At 44.8% G+C, this 21,303-nt stretch overlaps 1 protein-coding gene across 1 annotated transcript in view; it reads right to left on the bottom strand.

Moving 5' to 3' along the window:
* CACHD1 (cache domain containing 1) overlaps positions 1-21,303 on the bottom strand; it is a 103,403-nt gene that overhangs the window by 42,470 nt on the left and 39,630 nt on the right. Inside the window, exons 3-4 of the mRNA XM_035564416.2 lie at positions 13,895-14,043; positions 2,654-2,760 (exon numbers count right to left, since the gene is read on the bottom strand). Of these exons, the coding sequence (XP_035420309.1) occupies positions 2,654-2,760; positions 13,895-14,043 (256 nt within the window). The remainder of the gene's footprint in view (positions 1-2,653; positions 2,761-13,894; positions 14,044-21,303) is intronic.

Below are 21,303 nucleotides of genomic sequence, written 5' to 3'. Positions count from 1 at the left end.
TTTGACCTTTATCCTCTTTCGAAGAGATCGTTAGTTTAGAATAACAACTTTGCATGCACTGATTCATCCAGAAACAGCTCCTGCGCAGACCAAGTGCTCTGTCTTAGGTGCACCTTCTAAAGCAAACGGCCTCACAGAGCCGGGTCACTAGGCAGGATGGAAAATCCAGTTTCAAGAGAGAGATGACACAAAGGAAGTACTTTTAAAATACATTTCTAACCCTGCAGTAATCTGCACAGCTGTCTCTCCAACCAGAACTGCCTCCTGGTCTGTTTACATCCCCAGCCTGCCTAAGGTCATCTGTTGTTACAAGACAGTAAATTTTGGGGGCAGGACTGCTTTTTTGGCACAGTAGGTTGTGGCCTGTGACTACGCAAGCAAGAGCTCCAAACACCACCAACACAGTACGCTCCACCCGCTAAACAGACACCGCCACCCTGCCCCTGGGCCTCCCCACACCCCCTTTATTCCCAAACCCAAACAGTTTGGCAGGGACAGGCGACGTGCTGCTTGGGCAGCGGGCGATGGCAGCCCCGCGCCGGCCCAGAGCCAGGCCAGCCCCGTGTTTCCCAGCCGGGGCAGCAGAGCTGAGGCACGTTAGGTGTTCTCACCTGCGGAACGGGGAAGGAAGGTGGGAAACCTCCCCTACCGGACCTCCAAACACCTCCAGAAAAGGAGGCGAGGGACTAGGGGTGCTTACTGCTTGCAGCTCTCCTACAGAGAACTTAACTCGGTGTTTCACTGGGTTTCACTCAGCATCAGCTGGTGGTTCTCAAAGAAACCTGTTTCTGCCTCATTTTCAGCACCAGCCCCGTCTTCCTGTTCCATTCCTCTCTCAAGAGCATCTTCTCACTAGTAGAAAAGATCCCACCAAAGGCCGTGCTTGAGAGCTGCTAAGAGGAAAGCCAGAGGAGAGTTGTTCACTGTCACCAAGTCCTGCAGCGTTTCCCTGCTCTCACCATCGCTCCAATTCCCTTGTTGTGTGCTGCCCCGCGCTGCCAAGGCCATTTCGGGAAGCTTTCGAGACAGAGGCAAGGGCAGAGGAGGCACTCGAGTCTCAGTGGCGAGTCAGGACAGTGAGAACTTGCGCTCACTTTGTTTTTGTAAAAATTCAAAACAAACGTGAATGCTTAAGGGAAACTCCAACTTAGGTTGTTTTCCACCACTCAAGGAGAAGGGATACTTTTTAATGCATTCTTTTACATGGATGTTCTGCACTATGAAAGTAAAGAATGGCTTTTCTGTTTCAAAGGACCAGTAAGTGATTGATTCAGTAATTTGCTTTTACTGCAGTGCCTGAAAATCTGCTTTCAAAAATTATTCTGCTTAATGAACAATTGAATGTGATTCTAAACATTACTATACTAATAATTACTATTTTTTATTATTTTTTTATTTTTTATTTTTTTTTATAAAGAGAGCCTGCAAGTAAAACGAAGTCCAGTAGAACACAGTAACTGAACAAAGACTGCATATCTTCAGGATGGGAAACACCGCACAAATTACAATGAGACATATCAGGAAATTAGCTTGTCTGGCCAGCACCTGTATTCAAGATGCAGCATACAGTGGATGGGATGAAAAGGAACCTATGGGGGCTTCTGGGGGCTTTTTTTTTTTTTTTTAATTTTGTTAAGACAGTAACTAACCAGAAACAATGCAAAGCTACAAGAAGAGATGCGGTAAGAGAGGCTAGGCATATATATCTATATTATTTTTTTTAATCCAATTCTATCCTTTTTTTTTTGCAAATGCTCTGTGTGTGGTAAGGAGAGAATTCTGGGTCTGGTACAAAAGATGCATGAGAATTAAAATAAAAAACATTCTCTCTGGAATCTGCATCATTTGTAAAAAAAAAAAAGAAAAAAGAAATTTATGCTAAATGAAATCCTCAACCAAAATCTATAGTGCTCTCTAATTTACAGCACTAAGCATAAAAAGCTGAAAAGCAAGATAAAACAGCTGGGCAAAACCTGAACCATGAAAGAAGAACCTGAAAACTACATATTAAGTTAAGTTGACTGTGTAAAAAATGAAAATCAAAAGAAAAAAGCAAACTGTGCCACACTGCAGAACCAAAAGCTTGATTGCTCAGGGATAAGTCGCATGCATTTAAGGGTTTGAAGCATATTTCCAGCTCCTCAAGTGTGTTAGCACAACAGGTTGACAGTCAAGATAGAAATGCCCTGAGAAGACAAAGAAAGGAAATATTTTAGAACGTCCTCATATTTTGTAGTTTTTGCACGTCACTGCAAACACAGCCTCACATTAGCTGAACTCAGCTAAGAAGATCAGAGAAACTTCGCTGCTTGGCCCCATCAAGAGCCGGCACTACTGATGCCGAAGCAGACAGGCCTAGGAAGGAAAATGCCTTGGAAGAAAAAAGAAAAAAGTGCATAAACCACAACAAAATTATCCATGGTAGGCTGGAATAAAATCTTCATGACATTTTTATAAAGTCCTTAAGACTAAGGGCATACTTTAGGTATCATCTTTCCATCATGAAATCTCAAATTAAGAGCAGTGTGACAGTTTCAAGGAGAAATAGCTTGTTGCTATGGCAATCCGTGCTAATTCTCCATGCCAAGGAAATGTTACAGTCTAGTGGAAAAAACCTACAAGAGAAGGAAAATACCCAAACTATACTACTTACCAGAATTTAAATCACGTCCAGGATTGAAGGCTCTGCTGTTGACAGTGGTGGACAGTCTATCGCAGCTAATCGTTCTAGACACGTTGGTGTTAAAATTGCCATCAAATCTGAAACGACAACAGCAGGATTAGCAGAGCAGACATTACCTATTAAACACACACAGCATTTACAGTGGAAATAAATCTTTCTGAAGGTTCAATGAAAAAGAATTATTTGTTTGGAAACTCCAACATTACACATGTTTCTAGGGTCCATGACAAATTGTGAAACCCAAGAGCAGGGGGGATAAACTCATCACAGCTGGATTGCATCTGCTCCCTAATATGATACGTTGCATTTTTCCTCTCAGTACTCCCTGAAAGATAGGATCGGGGGAGACTGAGCCCTTTCATCTAGATTTGTAGAGGCTCCAGGCTGGGAACAGGCAGAGCACCCAGGCCCTCGGCAGGTGTCTCCTCCTGATGTCGCACCAGATTTTTTCTTGCTACTAAGATCCTTTCATCAGCACTGATATTTCCTCTGTTGCTTTTAAAAAAAACATATAAACCAAATACCTCCTATGAAGAGGATTTCCTCTTTACGTCCTTAGGAAAAAAATCTAGAAGTAGATCAACACAAACCCATTTTCTGTAGCAATATTTGAGGATTTACATTCTGAAGAGCACAAGGAATTTGAGTCTGAAGCTTTGTTACATTTCATTAGGCAAAATAATTCCAATACATCCCTAATTCTAATCCCAGAATCATCTAGGTTGGAAAAGACCATCAAGATCGAGTCAATGCAAAAAGTAGTTCAGTGCGTAATTTTAATGACGACAAAATCTAATTAAACCAAGGCCTTAATAAAATTAAAATAAAAAGGGTTTAAAAGGTTTTTAAGTAACTATAAACATTTCTGAAGCTTTCAAGGACTTAAAGGCAGTTTTGTATCATTTATATAAGGCCAGTTTTGCTCATTAATATCCCTGTGACCTTGAACTCTTGATGGCATTTGACTTACAGTCTCATTGTTCACAGACCTCCAGAACTATTTACCTCCTATCAGAGATTTTTCCTACCATCAATTTATTTCTGAGAAATCACAACAAACCGCAAGTGAGGCCTGCAGAAAATCATGTTTTGGAAGAGGAGCCTGGCTTGCCTTGCTGGAGTGCTGGCTGATAAGAACACTGTCTTGGAGAGAAACTGGGCAGAACAGGAGGTTGTTGAATATTGTCGAGACTGAAATAGCAAATTAGAGGACATACGGCTGTGTCAAAAGATACTAACTTGATTAATACCAGTGGCACATCAATAGCTTACATACATGTACACAACCCTCACCCAGTGCCATCCCTTTAGATCAAAGCACGTACGTATTGTATACACACTTTTAGTCGTTTATTGTCAACTGCACAGAGATGTTTAACCCGAGGTTATTTTTTCATGCACATGTATACGCACATATATAAACATACGTACACACACAAATACACACGTGCTGTAACACAGTGGAAGCCCAAAATGCTGGGAGTAACGCTGCTGAGGACAATAGGCAGCGCTCTTCTGGTTGAAAATTGTCATTAAGAAATTGAAATCCAGGAAGATGCAACTAGTTCAACAAGCAAGGTGCCCAGCAAGAACGGGAAGAGATGGATTTTCTTGTTCTGAACTTGCAGGGTGCGTGCTGTAATGGCTGGGCCTCCTAGGCACAACAGATAATGACACAACGTGCTTCTAAATCATCCCGCTAAAACAACCATCAACAGAAACAAAAACTGAGCCCACAGACAGATGGAACTGGTTACCACAAGGAAATATCAAGTTATGACCACAGGAAGTGAGCCTTTTAAAGCAAACTAAATCTCTCCTAATCCACTGTCTTCTGTTCAGCCCAAATCAAAGTAATTTCTTCCTAAAGGAACAAAGCTGAGGCTGCCTCAAGCCAGCCAGACCCAGGATCTGCCCCATCTCCTGGCTATGGGACCCTCGCATGCAGGATGCGGCAGAACCTTTCATAACTTGGAAGAGATCTACAGAGACTAAGGAAAAGAAAAAAGTGTTAGTAGGCTTAAGGCCACCACTTCTGTACATGACTGGATCCACTTTCAGAAACGTTATCATCACAGAACCAAACTGATGTTATTGAAATGGGGGCTAGAGCTCACCGCAAGCAGCACGGCTGCCGCACGCAGAGGTCACGAGTTGGCATTTTGGGCATCGCTCACGCCAGCACAGCCAGACTTCAGGTTGGGAAGAATTATTTCCTTAAAGCAGAGGCTTAACTTCTGAGTGGAGGGTGCAGCACAGCCTTCCCCATACTTAGAAATTTGCCCCTCGAGCAGACAAGTCATTTCCTGAGAACTTGGTACTCAGCTCCTGAATAACTTCCTGAACCACAAATAATTACTCATGCAAATGCATAACAGAACGTCAGACACTGATTTCTTCGGTCCTAACATCAAATTAAATATTATGACTTCTGCAGAGTCACAAAATGTTTTGTTTTACATGGCTACAGCTCACGAGAGCCACGGCTCTGTCTGCAGAAGCCCTCTAACTTAACTTCGGAATATGCAAAAATAAGCATTATTGATTACAACTCTTTAATTTTTAGGATCTTCACTGCTATGTAGAAACCTCATTGAAAAAAAGTATCTCCTTAAACTAGCGTGCTTTAAAACTGATTTAATCAATACTCATAAACACTACATACATTTTAAAGTGATTGTATTAGTCTTAAAAAGATGAACAAGACTGTCAATGGACAGAGTTAGAGTTAATGAGGCACCAATGTTTTTTTCAGCTCCTACCAAGCAAGCAAAAGTTGTGTTGATTTTTTGTTGGATAGGGAATCTCAGGATTAAGACGAGCTGATGAAGGATGGGCTGCCCAAAGAACACGTTTATCTTTGGGCAAAACCAGCCGGGGAAGAGCTAGAGACTGCAAATTACACATCTCAGTGCTAAAGAAATATTTCCAAGGAACACTACGGAACAAACTCTCAGGGAAGGATAATGACTTTTCAGGATGTTAGCTAATTGCCCCAGTGCTCCCATCAAAATCTATTAGCAATGGCAACAGGCTACCTCATTAGCAACTAACATCGTTCGTGTCTCAGGGCACCAGCAATAAATGCTGGGGTTTAACTCAGAATCATCTGGAGTCTTCCTCTGCTCCTAATTTTATTTTATGGCAAAAATCACCTCTCACACTCACTGAAAACTACATGTGCACCCTGCCGTACAGTTCTTACACCGCTCAAACTACCAGCTTGAAGTTACCAGACTGAGAAGTTGCATTTATCTGGATTTATAACGTCGTGCAAAAGATCAACACAGGCAAGGCCCTCAGCTCTTCTCGGGGAGTCCTGTGCTGCCATCAGGAAAGCGAAGGAAGAGATTCTAAATAATCAGCAGCAGAGCTGGGGAAGGAAAGGGAAAAGCTACTGCAGCCTGTACCAGCCCTCCTTTCTCTTGCCACAGCACACATATAACAGAAGGAGGATAAAGTTAATGTCAAAGGGATATAAATAAAATACAGAAGAATTCTTTAAAACTCCACGAATTAACACCAGCCCTCAGAGCTGCCGCCCTAGCGCCGGGCTCCTCCAGCCTGAGCCGCGTGGGACATCTGCTCCACGCCTGGCCTCAGGTGCAGCCCACCCTAAAGCTGCCTTTGGGGTTTTTGCACCTTGCACAATGCAACTGATCTGCGACACACGGAGCTGGAGGGGAGCAGATCCCGTCGCTAGCGGGGGTGCTTGGGAGACCAGGAACAGGGGCTGGACTGAGGCAACGTGCGGCAAGCTGACAGTCCGGCATTTGTGACCACTTCGATCACGCTGGAGAATCTCACACGTGCTCCTTTTGGATGCCCTTATGTTGTTTCAATTAAGAAGGTGCTATTAAAGAACCCGATGATCCTCACCATTAAAACAGCAATTAAAGCGAAGCCTCAAGACCGCAACGTGTTCGTTGCGGTGAACACTGGTTTCCTCCGCTGTACCTGCTGGCTTCACCTCCCCTACGATGTATGCACGCGATGCACATTTTCAGCAGGAGCTTTGCAAATCTTCACATCATTTAGTTTGGAAGAAGTTATTAAAAATTAGTGATTGAGGATTTGCAGACAAGCATCGATCACCACCCCTTCTCTATACAGAAGAGACTGCATTTCAACAGTATTTCTCATTTAATTTTAACAGTATTTCTCACTTCTGCCAGCAGAAAAGATGACAAAGTGGACAAAGTGAGTACCAGCTGTCTGACTTGAGACCTCGGTTGGAATCTGGCCCAAAAATTTCCAATACCACATCCAAAACTTATGGATGTCTTCCAAAATTCTTACCAGAAGAAAAAAACAAAAACACCACCACAACTCTCCAGTCAGATGTAATTAGTTTTTGTATAAACTTAAACAAGAGACAAAAAAAAAAAAAAAAGAAAACCCCCACACTGGCTGAAATTCAGATTCAAGAAAAGCCCTGCTCCCCCCATCCCCCTTTCCCTGCCTCTCTCTAAAAATCCCTTCCTTCTGGATTCACTTTAATGAACAACTGATCGAAACTGCATCCCGAGGGAGCAAACAGAGCCGCGACTCCCACTTTGATCTCTTCCCCATGGAGAAACGCGCTCCCTGCCTGGCTTGCAAGATGTTCACTTGATTGACGTTTGCTCTGATGTGCAAACTGCTTTGAACTTCAGACATTTAATTCCCATCAGGCTGCACTCATTTTTATTCTCCTTCAACAGGATTTACAAGCAGGAGATCAGCAAATGCAGAAGATAAAATAAATTTGCAGAAGCTTTGAATCTTACATCAAAACAGCGCTCAAGTGAGCTCCAATTGGATTTTGCTCAGCCTGAATTTGCAGTGTAAATCAACCTCTTTTGTACAGTTGCAGTTTAGGGAAAAATGAAGGAGCTGTGCACAAAAATGGCATTTGAGCAGCCAGCGCGGGGTCCACGTTGTTTTGAGACTCATTTTGTTCTGTCCCAGGCCATTTATATGAATTTCAGGATGAGTTCAGTATGCAAATGAAATTAGGTAAGTTCACTGAAAAAATCAGCATTTCCTCTTAAGTTCTCCACTAGGCACGTTTTCCTGAGAGTAAGGCAAGATCTGCACTCCTGTTTTACGTGCTAACGTACTTAGGTAGAGCAGGAACCATCTATTTAAACAGAACGTTGGAAAAACAAAGTTTTAATGAATAAATTCAAGAAAAAGCTACTGATGATTCAGTTCACCACTTTCTTATGGCATATAGGTTGTTCTAATTATTTCAACTCCTGCTTGAGAAAGTCAAAGTGTATTTATTTGTATATAGAGAGAAATTTGTCCACGAGAGGAGTTTCCTACCTACCTGCTGCAGCTCCTGAACAAAACCAGGCCGTGCCAGGACTGGCACAGTGCACGCTCCCTACAGCTTCTGGAAAGCCACATGCATCGCTGCAGTCTGATACTCTGCAGGAACAGCAAACACAGCTTAAATTTCATCGAGTGCGGTCCACCCACTTCTCCTTTGGAAGTGCAGCTCTTAAGATACTGCAGCGACTGAATGGATCCCCGTTATCTCCCACTTGACTGCTCAGAGAGCAAAGATAAACACCGAAAGAGCTGCGATAAAACCCAAGCGCGTTAGCAAATATTTAACCATCTGTTTAAAAAGGAAAAAGGCAGACCACTTCTGAGGGCGCTATCGCGGTCCGGGAGTAAATGATTTTCCAAAATAGGTTTGTAAACTCGCTTCCTCAAACAGCTCGACCAGCGCGGGTAAGGCAGCGCTGCCCAGCGGTGTTTCACCACCAAATATTTCTGCATTCTGCTCCGTTCCCAGCTTTAGATAAAGGCATTCCTTAAGCACTTGTCCACGTTGTTAAACAAAGAACCAAAATAGCTTTCCAGCTGCCTCAAACCACGTACATGAGCAGCAAAAGCACTAGATGCGTAGCCACGCACATCTCCAGGTCACTGTGACGCTTTTCGACGAGCGCCAGCAGTGACACCCGTGTCGGGGAGCAGCGAAGGACGAGGGGGACGCCCCACCTGCACGCACGAGGACAAAAAGCTGTTGGTACTCCTGGCAGATGGCCACTCCAGCGTTACACACACTGTCAGACACACTCTTTCCTTCTCTGCAGAGCTTTATTTTCCTTCACTTGCAAGCCTCCGGTATAAGTCGCCTGTGTGACCTACTCGCGGCCATGCAGCCCAACCCCATTTTTACCAGCACAGCCGCTCCAGCTGCCATTCCCAAGTCAGACACCACAGACCTGCAAAATTACAAGCACGCGGAAAGCGAATGCTCCCAAACAGCTCCCCCAGCCCGCTAAGTCCTTACTTAGATCCACTTTTGACAAGAACCCCGTGGGTTCCCACCGAAGGGCAGGGCAGCGGCAGGCACTCGCCAGAGCCCAACGGCAGCTGCACATCTCCCTGCCTGCTGCAGCCCCATCTCCCCCCATACACACCAGGCCATCCCAGTTCCCAGACTTCCCAGCCCATCGAGGGCTTTCTCGGGACAGAGGCATCCCTGATGAACAGAGACACGGAGGCATTATCCTCTTCAGCAGGAAGATGCTTTAATTACAACACTGTCGTGTAAATGACCCCCCAATTCGAACCTGAAAGGGGATGTCTGCAGACTGCCTGAAATCTGTTTTCACGGCTTCTTCAGCAGCCCAATAAGTGAGGGAACACGAAGCCCTGTGTTTCCAGCAGGGATTTCTTCAAGGGTTAGAAGACGCCTGTCACCTGACATCCATTTTCCTTATCTCCCATCAGTTTACCTACGCACTTCGCCAAGAGCCCGGAGCGCTTTACCCACCCCAACCCTGCCTGGCAGGAGTGCTGCCTCGCTGCAACCGCTGCAGGTGCCCCTCCGCGTGGCACGTGGCCCTGGGAAGGGGATCTGGGCTCCAGGCTCCGTCCTCCCCGGCAGCAGGGCAGGGAGGGGAGATTTGCACTGTCTGCTGCTGCGCTCCAAGTGCCTCTCTCTGGTTGCTCTTCTCAGCTGCCGTCCCTCCTGCCGTTGCCATCTTCTTTTTTCCACTCCCAAACCCTGAGTAGAACTGAAAACACCAACAGCTGGACGTGAAGCACCAAACAGCAAAAACTGAAGAAAAAAACGCAGCCTCTGCTCTGCTGCTCTAACTGGAACCACAGCTGCATGAAGCGCATTCACTGGGGCTCTTAGTTGCAGGAGCCAACACCACACAACGGCAATAAAACAAATATTGTTCTCCTGGTCATATCTTACTACGCCGCTAAACAAGCGACCTAAAGGCCAAGTTCATTTTCTGTTCCAGTTCGTGTTTTGCTGGTCCTATTTGCTATCATTTATTTATAGGCGCTGGGTGTGGTATTCTCACAGCTTATCTCCAGCAACACAAACTGTCTGCTAAGCCAATGCTCAGATTTTCAGGATGAATACAAGCAAACGCAAGGCCACACATGGACAATTTTGTTAATAATAACAAGTACAAACTAAATAAAGATGCCAAGCCATTACAAAAAACTCACGAGTAAAACAATGAACCTCTCTCTACATATTTCACCATCACCAACTGATACAGGCTTTAGCAGGGTAACAAAATCACACAGCAATAAAACTTTAAAACAAATGAAGATACTTGGAGGAAAAATGTGGGGAAAACCATTTTAAATTATACTGCTCTAATAGCTTTGGGTACTGCCTTCCAACAGAACGATTCCCAATTATGCCGCCTTCTTTTAATGGGTAGGGGCATGCAACCAAATAACGTGAAGGACATCTCAGGAGTTTTTTCACTTCAGTCAAAATGCTCAGGTTCTTCTTTTTCTGACCAGAGAGAAAGAAACATGACACGAGAGTTTTTACTGAGATCAGTTCCCTTCACAGAGGGGCATCTTGTATGTTGGTGCCTGAATGAGTTAAGTGGAAGAGGAGCCTCTCTCCCACTTTGACAGGTACACAGGACAGCAAGGAAGTCAAACTGACAGATATTATAAATACCTTCCACATAATTTTTCCAACACCACCCCAAACTCCTTGCATTCCCAAAGCAATTTCTGTAAGTTACACAGCAGCGTAAAGGAATAACGCAGGAATCACCTGCCAACATGAGTTGCCCTCAAACTGAGGAGTGTCAGCGTGTATTTAGAGGCTGAACACGGGACAGAAAGCCTCAAAGGTCCCGGCACAGGCCCTTAGATCTACCTAAGAAACACAGCCTGCAGGTAACGTGCTTCTGCCACTGTGCTTGCACCAAACTTTTACCCAAGTGAAGAAGGCTGCTTGACAAACACCGCTCTAACCAACAAAAGGAATACACAGGGTTCAGCAGAGGTAACAAAATATTTCACAACTCTCCTAGAAGAAAAACAATAGCCCGAAGGATGCACAAATTTTCAAGTCACAATCTAAAACCATCTCCTAAACAGCACAGACAAATCAGGCTCTTTTTCAATGCTCTCTCTTCTATAGCACCACCTACTAAAGGCTTGAAACCAAACAGCAAGGTTATTACGTTTATTGTTGCTGGAACAGTGCTCACGCCTAACACTAATGCACTTCTTTTGGACTTCAAGGATAAGCTGTCACCAGCAAAACTGTACCTAACTTCACTTCTCAAAGTACTGACCTCCTCGTAGCTGGACCACGTCAGCCCAAACGTCAAAGGCAGAAGAACTGAGGTCAATCAGTACCTCTCAAAATACCATCACAGCGTCCCGGTGGGAAATCCTTGGGTCTGAAGTTTAAGAACTACTCCTAACTCCATGTTCAACTACTTACATGTGTCCCTGTTCTCAAAACTCTAACCGTTAATTTAGGTTTCCTAACTTTCAGTATTTTCTGTTAAAAATGTCAGTATATAGCTCTTTTGACAAGAAATAAAGAAAGAAAAAAAAAGAAAAACTATTGCCGATTTCAGATGTCTCCCTGCAAAGACACTCACCCTGCGCACTGATTTCCCCCTTTTAATGAAGTTTGGAGATGTCCAAGAGGACAATGCTGACTCTGGCCAGGAAATAATCTATTTATTTTGATGGAAAGCTTCTGCTTAAAAAGAAGCTTCTCTCATTGTATCATAAATTAATCTCTTGTCTGGAGAGTCAGGGCAGGGGAACGGTGTCAGGCGACCTCCGGGCTTATCAGGAACCACCACCTCTTGCCCCCGGGAACGTTTCCACCTTCCCCTTAGCATCCTTGGGTCAAACACCAGACCTAATAATGCCACCTGAATATCAACATCACCTTTTGTTCCAGACAATTTTAACCAGAACAGGCTAACCACAAAACAAAGAAAAACGAAAGGAAGAGCAACAGCCAGGGGAGGCAGAAGGGAGGGAGACAACAACTGACGGGCTGGCAATCGGCCAGTTCACAAAGCGTGATGCTAACAACTTGGAAGCTCAGTTTCACCAGATAAACGTGGTTTTACATTCTCTCTCTGTACGACTTGCAGACAACTTCCTAAAGATGGCAGTGGATATACTTCCAGTGGTCTGCTACGCTGCAGTTCTTCCATCAGAACTACCTGCCTGGCTCTTGCTGAAGCACAGCCCGGAAGATCCTGCAGGCTGACAGACTGATCTGGTAACCACTTAAACAGATTTACTCTGATCAAGCCAAGTAACTAAATAATGGAAATCACATTATAAAGCCCAGACGAGGAGCTCTGCAAATAGAAAATTCACGTCTCTGCTTTGCCAGCTGTCACCTCCAGTTCATTTTTTAAGCCGCTTTCTGTGAAGGCTCCTTACGCAGGTCCACCATCGGGAAGGACATTTCTGAAGGCCTTCCAACCTGAGTCATTTTGGAGGACAAAGTGAAAAGAAATTCATGGCAGCTTCCAGACTAAGAGCAGAGCTCTCATTTTTTATTAAAAATTACGCCATCGTGACAGGGGAGGTTATAAGTTTCCTCATTCCTCCTCTTCACCCCTCACTGGAAGGTGTTATGGCTCCTGCATGGAGATACCAGGCACCTGAAAAGTTTTCATCCTCAAATAATTCTTGACCTTCCTACTAACACTGCCCAAAGTCTGGCCATTTAGCACCAAGTACACCAGCATTTTATGCAGCCCCTCTGTCCACAGCAGGAACTGCGCTGAGACCATGAGATTCACCCCATAGCCACAACCAAACAGCAAGGTACTGCTTTCTTCAGAGCCACCTGAGGCTTAACCCTATCCAGGTTTCTTCCTTTCATGCCAAGCAAAACAAATAAAACCCAAAAAAGCAGCCTCTCTCTTCATACACGGATTCATGACGCACGTTTGAACGCAGTGAATATTTTAAAACCTTACATAAATAAAGGTTAATGCTGTCATTAAGAGCTGTCTTAAAAAGTTAGATTACAGAAAATAGTTTTAACATTTATTACCCAAATTACCTTCCTCCCTTCAATGTTTTTAAATCAGAAATGAGATATAAACAATGAAAATATACTCTGTATTCAACGTTTACTGTGTATAATAAATGGTGAGAAAGTTACTCTTGTTCTTTTCTAGCACATATGGAAGTGAAGTGTTTAAAATGTTGATTGTTTAAAAGAAACAATTACACTGTTACTGGAAAAATCAGGCACTCCATCACACCTTCCTGCAACTAGGAAACGCAAAGATGTTTCTGTAAACACGCAGCATAATACAAGTTGATTAAAGACAACCAACTGCCTGGATTTGGGCTATTCAAAGCTCTTTAAAAAACAAACTGAAAATGAACAAACTCAGTTTTCAAGCAATGTTCTCAGTTTCCGTAAATCTGTGTATCGAGCAGCAGCAAGTCAACTGGATTAAGCTGTACCGCAACACTTCTAGCATGTGATGTACTGACCAGCTCGTGATTTTGGTTACTGCACTTCAAAGGGGAAAAAAAAAGAAAGTCCCATGACCAGCTTCAGAAGAGTTATTCAGCCTAAGTAGTGTCTCAGAGCAAAACAGGTATCTTGGATACAGACAGGCTCATTTCGTAGAAAAGTTTGTTCAACCCTTAATTGCATGAAATAAACTTTTGTGTGTGTGTGTTTTATTTTACAATCTATCATAGCAGAGCCCAGTCCTTGTTTAGAGCTCCTCATTAAACATGTGTATACTAGAAACACAAGAGCAGAGGAGGAGACAGGATACGGAGCACCTCTGGAGTACTGCTTTCCCTGTTTTCTCCCAGTTAACAAGAGTAACAGAAAATATGTGCTATTTTGCAAAAGACAGATTTTCATCTTTTTTCTTCACATATTAAATGGCAACCTAAGTAATTTCAGAAATCGGTACTTACTCCATCATAGATGGTGGAATAGTGCAGCAGTCCTGGATTGCAGTCAAGGGCGACGTGAGATGAGCGGTATACGACGCTTCTACTACTTGCTTGTTTCGATTCACGACATCCAAGTAACGGTTAAACTTCTCACGGATTTTTTTTGCCAACTGAAAAAAAATAATAAAAAGAAAGATGAAAATTCAGTCAGTTTCTTTGCAATACCATGTTCCTTACTAAGAAAACTGAACAGAAAGTAAAAACCACATATGTTAAAGCTAACAGTTGTCTGCCTTGCTCGCTGTACTCCCTGTTTTGGTGGCTCAAGGTACTGTGAAGTCAAGTAATTAATAACATTGGCCAAAGAAGGCAGTATATATAATAAGATAAAGTAATTTTACCATCTAGTACTTGAACACTGAGTTCTGCGTGCATGAGGCGTGAAGTTTCCATTATATCTAACTTTCCTTTCACCGAACTGGGACCCTGATAGGGCTCTACCTGCACTACTGCGCTCAGCACGGAAGCTCCAACATGGTGCTCTTGCAAGGTCTGACGAGGATACGATGGAGACCAAAATAGCTTGACGTGTGGTCTAACATCCACAAATGGACTCCTAAGTAATACCACAAATAATACCCCTAGTGTTACCCCCTGTGAAAACGTAGATAAATATCGTACAGCTTCAGGAGCAGACAACAGCACATCCGTCAGAGCACTGAACGTATTTAGGAGAGCAAGCTCAGGACCCAGACAACTCCAAATACTGCCACGCAAATTTTCTCTTGATCAGCAGTCTCCTCAGGCAGGTTGATCGGTGCAGAAATATTTCACAATTCCTTTCACGTACTTCTCTTCACCGTGGTTTGGGCAAAACGAACCCTCCCACTTCTTGCTTCTGTCTTTGTCTCTCCTGCTGCCTTCCTGGGGTGCCCCAGGGACCGAGCCGAGCATCTCCCAAGTGAGGCTCCTACAGATCCAGCAGCTCACCGTGGCTTGCCATAGGCTACAGCTACTTAACTACAGTTTAACTTCAAATAACAATAAAATGAAAAATCTGTAATTACTATTACAATACAATAGGAAAAAGAAGGCAACGTCTCACAGACAGAATTATTCCACAAGCTTTTTGTCGACAGGGTTCCCTGTGACGGAGGCAGCCTCTCACAAACCAGGACAAGGTTTGGAGGTTGCACTACCACCCGTAACAGCAGGCAATCACATTTCTCTCCTTTCGGAAAGTAAAACCAATCAGCCTGAAGTCCTGCCCCAACAATTCTCAGACCTTCAGCGACGAGTGACTATTACAAACTAATTCTAACTTTAGAAACAGCTGATTTGCGTACATTAGCCTCTTTCTTAGATTTGTCTTTTAAACATTTACTTTAAAATGTCTAAATAATAAATACATTTTCCATCTAGCAATGGTACTTGTGCAAACATGCAGCGTGGGGCTGGCGGCTGTGCCACCGGAGCTACGGTCACAGCCCTGCTCTCCCCGTGCCCAGCGACTCCGAACCGAGGCTGAGAGGCGAGGGGTGCTGCAGGGGCACGGGGCAGGACCCCTGCAGCTGCCCTGCTGCGGGCAGGCGCTTGCTCGTGCATCATGCGAGGCACTTCACGGCCAGCTTGCCTAATGACTTGCAGAGGAAAATTGGAAGGGAAAATTTGTGGCTGTTATTTGAGCGGACGTGACAGCAAACGCAGCCACCAGGGAGCATCGGGCCGTACGAGGAATGTTTATTAGGGGTTTTGCTCCATCCTTCATTCAAGGTTAGGAATAAATAAAATAGACTGGGCATACAGAAAACTCGGGCTGGCACATTCGGCATGCTTCTCACACCTACACAGTCACCCCCCACGTGCACCCGAAATGAAAGAGAATACTCTCTGAGCAGCTGCGGGGCTGAATACTCGGAAATATTTCATTCTGCATTTCTGCAAACTTTCAGGGCTGGGGTTCGTCCGTGAGTTCACAACTCCCATGTGTCCTGCTGGGCTCCTCCTGCACACCCCAACTCCGCTGGGCTGATCGAGCGGTGCCACGGCATTTGTGCGCCCAGACCCGCGGCGGGTTGTGCCAGACCCCCTGGCTGACAAACATCTCCCCTACCTGTTACTAACAGGACACTTCACCACAATTTACTTTGTTATGCGAATAACGAGGCCCACAGTGGTAAGGTCCATGACTTGGCCTCCACTGTTCCCATCACACGCAGCAGTTCAGCAGCAGGTCTCTGAGGAGCACGGGTTTGGCAGAACCTTGCCCGGATGACCTGCAGCATTACACCTAATTACCTTCCTGCAATGATTTATTGCCAAGGCACCAGAGGACTACCAATGGCCTCTTCCACACGAGGCATCCAACGCTGTTAAATCGCTCCCAGTTGTCAGATAATAAGCTGCTGGGTGGTTCCTTCTCTTCTCTATTTTCAGGCAAACTTTCTCTTTGTCCAACCGTATGTCTTAACACGACCTTGGGAAGCGCCGTCTTCAGCAGTGCCGCAAAATCCACAAGGCAGATTTCATACACTGTAGCATTTACATTTCTTGGTGACCAAGCTCCCCCTCTCAGTTTGGGCAAATGAAATACTTGGGCTTAAGCACTACGTAGTCCAGATACTTGGATCTATACACTTCTTTCTTGGTTCCCTATTTGAAAGCTCTAAATGGGGAAAGAGCTTAAGGTTGCTGAAAAAGGAACCGCGTGTCCTTCGTTAGCGGTAGCAAAACTAACGTGGAACATCAGAGCACAAGGAGGCCCGCCTGCAATCGCTGCCTCTCGCTGATAAACGCCTGCTGCACAGGGCAAGATTCAGCTATTGACGAGCTTTCGCCTTGCAGGTTGCGCGATGAAAGCTCCCCACACCCTTTGAATTCACCCTGCCGGGCAGAGTCTGAGGATCTGAGCCATCTGTTGTCAAAAGAGCCCGCACCTCAGAAGCTGATAAAAAGCAAATGCTTCGTGCCTAAACTGCATCTCCCACCTAAGGACCACTAAGTGGCACAAAGTCATTACGTTACCTTTATTAAACGGGCTCCAACGCTTCAGTCACATGTGTTTCATCAGCAAGGGAACCAAAGTCCCCCCATGCTGCCCAACCAACCAGCCTGCCCCTGGCACAGGCATGCAGGAAGGGCAGAGTTTGGCCCATCTAAGCACCCCAAAAAACACCACCCCCTGATAATATGAGGATACGCTCCCAACAACCAGAACAGATGAAAACCAGCAGGCTCAAAACACGCCATTAACAGCGAGATGATCCAAAAGCGATTTTTTCATTGAAAATTCATCACCATGCACAAATCACGTTAAGACTCTGAGGACAACACACCAATCAGCTGAAAAATTTGTTTTAAAATGGTTCAAAGTCATCAAATCGAGATGTGTAATCTGCATGAAGCCTAACAAAGCTAACTTGATTTTTCTTCCATAGCTGGGCTTCACTGGAGCACAAAACATCCTAACATCCAGGACAGTGCACAGTCATTCCAGTTCTGGGTGATTAAACCAGCAGCAAAAGCTAACACACATTTCCCAGCTCCTCATCTCGGCGCTGCGTGCCCATGCATGCACACACACATCATTAGCTCGGGAACATTATTCAGCTTCATCAAGGGATGCACTTGGCTGTTAGCGCCTGTCAGAAGAAAAGCTGCAGCCTTAAATCAGCTTGTTATTTTTCTAAATTAAAAAAAAAATATAAGAAAATAAAAAAAAAAAAAGAAAAAAAACACTTTCATCCAGAGATCACTCGCTAATTTTCCAGCCCACACCCTGCCTCTTTCAAGCTGCCCAGAGCTGCGCACTGAAGGATGTGCGCGCTGAAGCTGTGCCACGTCTGTGGCCAAAACTCAAAGGTGCAGAAGGAAAGAAAGGACAAATGACAGAGGGACAGAGCTCTGAAACACGAAAACATCCTAACAGGGTTATTTTAAATATTTTAGAAGGCAAAAATGGAAAACTGTGTCCTTAACCAAGCACATAAAAGGGGATGGAGGCTCACATGCCAGAGCTACCCATGGGCGCGGACCGGCTGGGACAGACATTTCCTGCTCCTGCAGAAGGGCTCAAATCCACCCGTTTTAATGCAGGCTAAAATAAACTCGGATACCTTGAGATTGACATAAAATGCTATTATCCCCAGGTGAATTCTCAAAGTGCTCTTCACTTCAATTTTAAAAACAAAGAAAAAAACCCACCTTGCTCAGCATTCATTGCATGTTTTTCTTTGTGTTTTTTTTTTCCAAGCCAGATTTTTACATTTTCTCCCTAATTTTAAGAAACTGGCTACCAAGAAACGAGTGCTCGCGCCAAACAATGCAGCCATTAGCTCTATTTTTTCCCCCCTTTTTGGCAGCTGGCGTGCAGCCAGCGCCTTTCAGTTTGCAGACAGGTTGGACGGTAACACCTGTTCCTATTACAGCAGCACCCATGGGTAATGCACTTCAATTGTCACCATCTCCACTGACAACCTTTCATCACAACATCAGGGAGCTTCCCTAATTTTCCCAGAGACATTTTGCTCATTTGCATCGCTCCCTGGAGCTTTGTTAAAGCCTCGCTCCCCTCAAAGCCCCGCTGCTCTGAAGTCTTCCTTTTTCAGGGGGCACTGAGGGAAAGCAGAGCTCCGAGGTTAGGTTTTAGTTCTGGCTGCATCTCAAAAGCCAAGGTATTTTTCATGTTATTGAGACTGTATATAAAATATGTATCAATGAGGCTGACAGGCATGGATGCCCTAACGGCCTTACAGGGGGGATTTAGTGCCGCCGGGCTCCTCGGGAAGCGCTGCTTACACACTAACGAGTTCAGGCAGTGGTTTTGTTTTTAAACCCCATTTATGAACCAGCAGAATCTGGAACAAAAGACGGCCATCACGCACCCCCCTGCTGCATCACATCACGGTACTATGGATCCACAGAGCCCTGTTCTAAGAGGTTTTTCCCATACTTATTCCCAGCCTGCTGGGCTCCTGAAGAAGCCGCTGCTTCTGTACAGACTCCGAAGAGGGTCTTGTTGTCTCCAGAAAGGACGCAGAACCACCGCCAGGTTATTCGTACACCTTTGCATTAACTTCAAATCATTCTTCCTTCTCTGGATGATAATGAAAATATATTCTAGATCATTGCATCAGGAGGCAGGAAACTACTTTCCAATACACATTTCTTCAAAGGGAACGGCACTCATTTGAGGCACTCCATCCTCCAGTAATTTTAGCAAGGTTTCCCAAGATATACTAAAGGAAAGGGATTTCAAATGTGGTCCACAGCAAAAGCTAGAGAAAGGACCACAATTCCCTAAATTATTCTGGAAAAATGTTAAACGCCGTACAGACTGCCTTTAATCACAAGCCTCATGATTAACGGATGTAAAATTCAACATCTTGTGACCATATCGTGGCTCCCAGCCAGGGAGATGTCATGCTTAACAGTAAAATCTTGATTTTTCACCGTGCTCGTTTCCCTTGGAAATTTGAGCCACGTCTGCCAACAAGGGCCATGCCCTGAGTGACACGAGACAAGTCGTGCTAAAACATCGGGAGGCTGCAGAGGCTGTCCTTTAATTGCCACTCAGGTCATTAACAGGCAGTGCTGCAATGTTTCTCCCACCCTACAGAGGAAGGACCACAGGAGGAGTCCCCAGCAGTCTCACCAACAATTAATTGTTTACAAAATCCGTTCCTTCTTTTCTCAAAATAGTTCCAAAAAACAGTTTTGCACCGGTTGTGTGGAAGTCCTCCATAAATCCAGAAGATGAGAACAGCCCAGGAGCACTGAAACAAATGGGAGAGCAGCAGCGATGATGAAACTCCCAGAAGCCAAGTCCAGAAGTACAGCATTTCAACTGCTGGTAGAAAAATAAAACACCAAACATTATCTACAAACAGCATAACAATCCAGTGAAAGAAACCCAGAATATCATCATCTGGGATTTGTATTTGTCTAATGCTTTCCATGGGACAAAAAGCTAAGATAGTTTGCAAAATGGCTACTTAATCTTTAGGGAGTTCTCCCAAATTCTGTGTCTGACTGGGTCTGGACAGCTCCACGTCCATCCCTTGCTGTATTTTCAGAAGGAAAGCTGACCTTCTCTGTAGGAGCTCCTTCCATAACAGTCACCAGAGAGCACCGTGTGAGTTACCACCTCGGACATCCCTGAGACCCCTTCACAACCACAGGACCGCGTGCACTTCGCTCACGCGGCGCTACGTACCTAAGAGCAACTCAGAAAGGTGTCCTACCATTGAGAGTGCCCCACCAGCCGTATCCCACTTGTGCCCAATTTCTAACGATTGCAGCTCAAGCGTGAAAAACATGCGCCTCCCAGAACTCGCCCACGACAGCAAGATCAATATCTGAAATAACACTGTCCATCAGGAGCATTGGACCAACGCAGACGGAACTCCGTGAACAGGGGATCCACGAACTTGGATACAAAGTTCTCCAGCAGATTAACACGAAATACAGTTAGGTGTGCCTTGTAACACAGTAAACAACAAAACAGAAGTTTTGCTTTACATTAGGTAACGTGTTTCACTTGGTGTCTGATTTTTTTCAACCACTTGACTGAGCTTTTTTAACTCTGAAAAACGAGCATCATTTCTGAATTACACATACATTCTGCCGTTCTAACAAGAACGCTTTGTTTTTCTCCAGAAGGCATTTTTGAGACAGACATAACCCCATCAATTCAACCACAAGCCACTGATGATTTCAGCTTTCAGAGGTTTTTCAGAGGTTTACTTATTTAAGATACGCTATTCATCAAAAAATCCTTTAGGTAACCTGGTGCTATTAGAAACAAACATGTATACGTGCAAATATAAGTGTTTTGCCTTAAAATTCTGTTCCTGAGCCTCCTAACCAATTTCCTTGAATTCCTGAGCAGCTCCTAGCAGCTTTACACAAAATTGATTCTCTAGGTAATTATGGGTATTTTTATAGCTGATAATTATGCTCTGGATGAGCTAGCAGGAAAGGAAATGACTTTTCTAGCTCCACACATAGAAGTTACATAGGGAGTAGGAGCTATTAAATCAGGCAAAACCCAGTGGCAGAAGACATATCTCACTGCTAGTGCATTTACTTATTGCAAATTAAAATCCTTCCCTCTGTCCCCATCCTTCCCAGACCCCAAACTTCAGTGACTATGCCCAGGAATATTCCAGCAGGGTGATTTTCAAGGGACACGCGTGTCCTTACAACTGGCCGTCTCGATTAAAGCAGTCACCAGGGGCGCACGGGCAGGCTCTGTGGAACCACAAGACGTGACCACACACTTCTCTCTGCAGGGACGTCCCTGCGGAGCTGCGTGGCCCGACCGTGGTCCCACCGCTGCAGGAGGCAGGGCAGGGCTAAGGGCTCCGGATGGGCGTGCTGCTGTCTGACTTTGGTTGTGCCATCAGGACAGAGAGACACGGCCACCTTTA

Source organism: Cygnus atratus, chromosome 8, assembly GCF_013377495.2.
Source record: "Cygnus atratus isolate AKBS03 ecotype Queensland, Australia chromosome 8, CAtr_DNAZoo_HiC_assembly, whole genome shotgun sequence".
Classification (NCBI taxonomy): Eukaryota; Metazoa; Chordata; class Aves; order Anseriformes; family Anatidae; genus Cygnus; species Cygnus atratus.
Note: the sequence above shows the minus strand (reverse complement) of the source record. Positions and strands in the feature narration are given on the sequence as shown.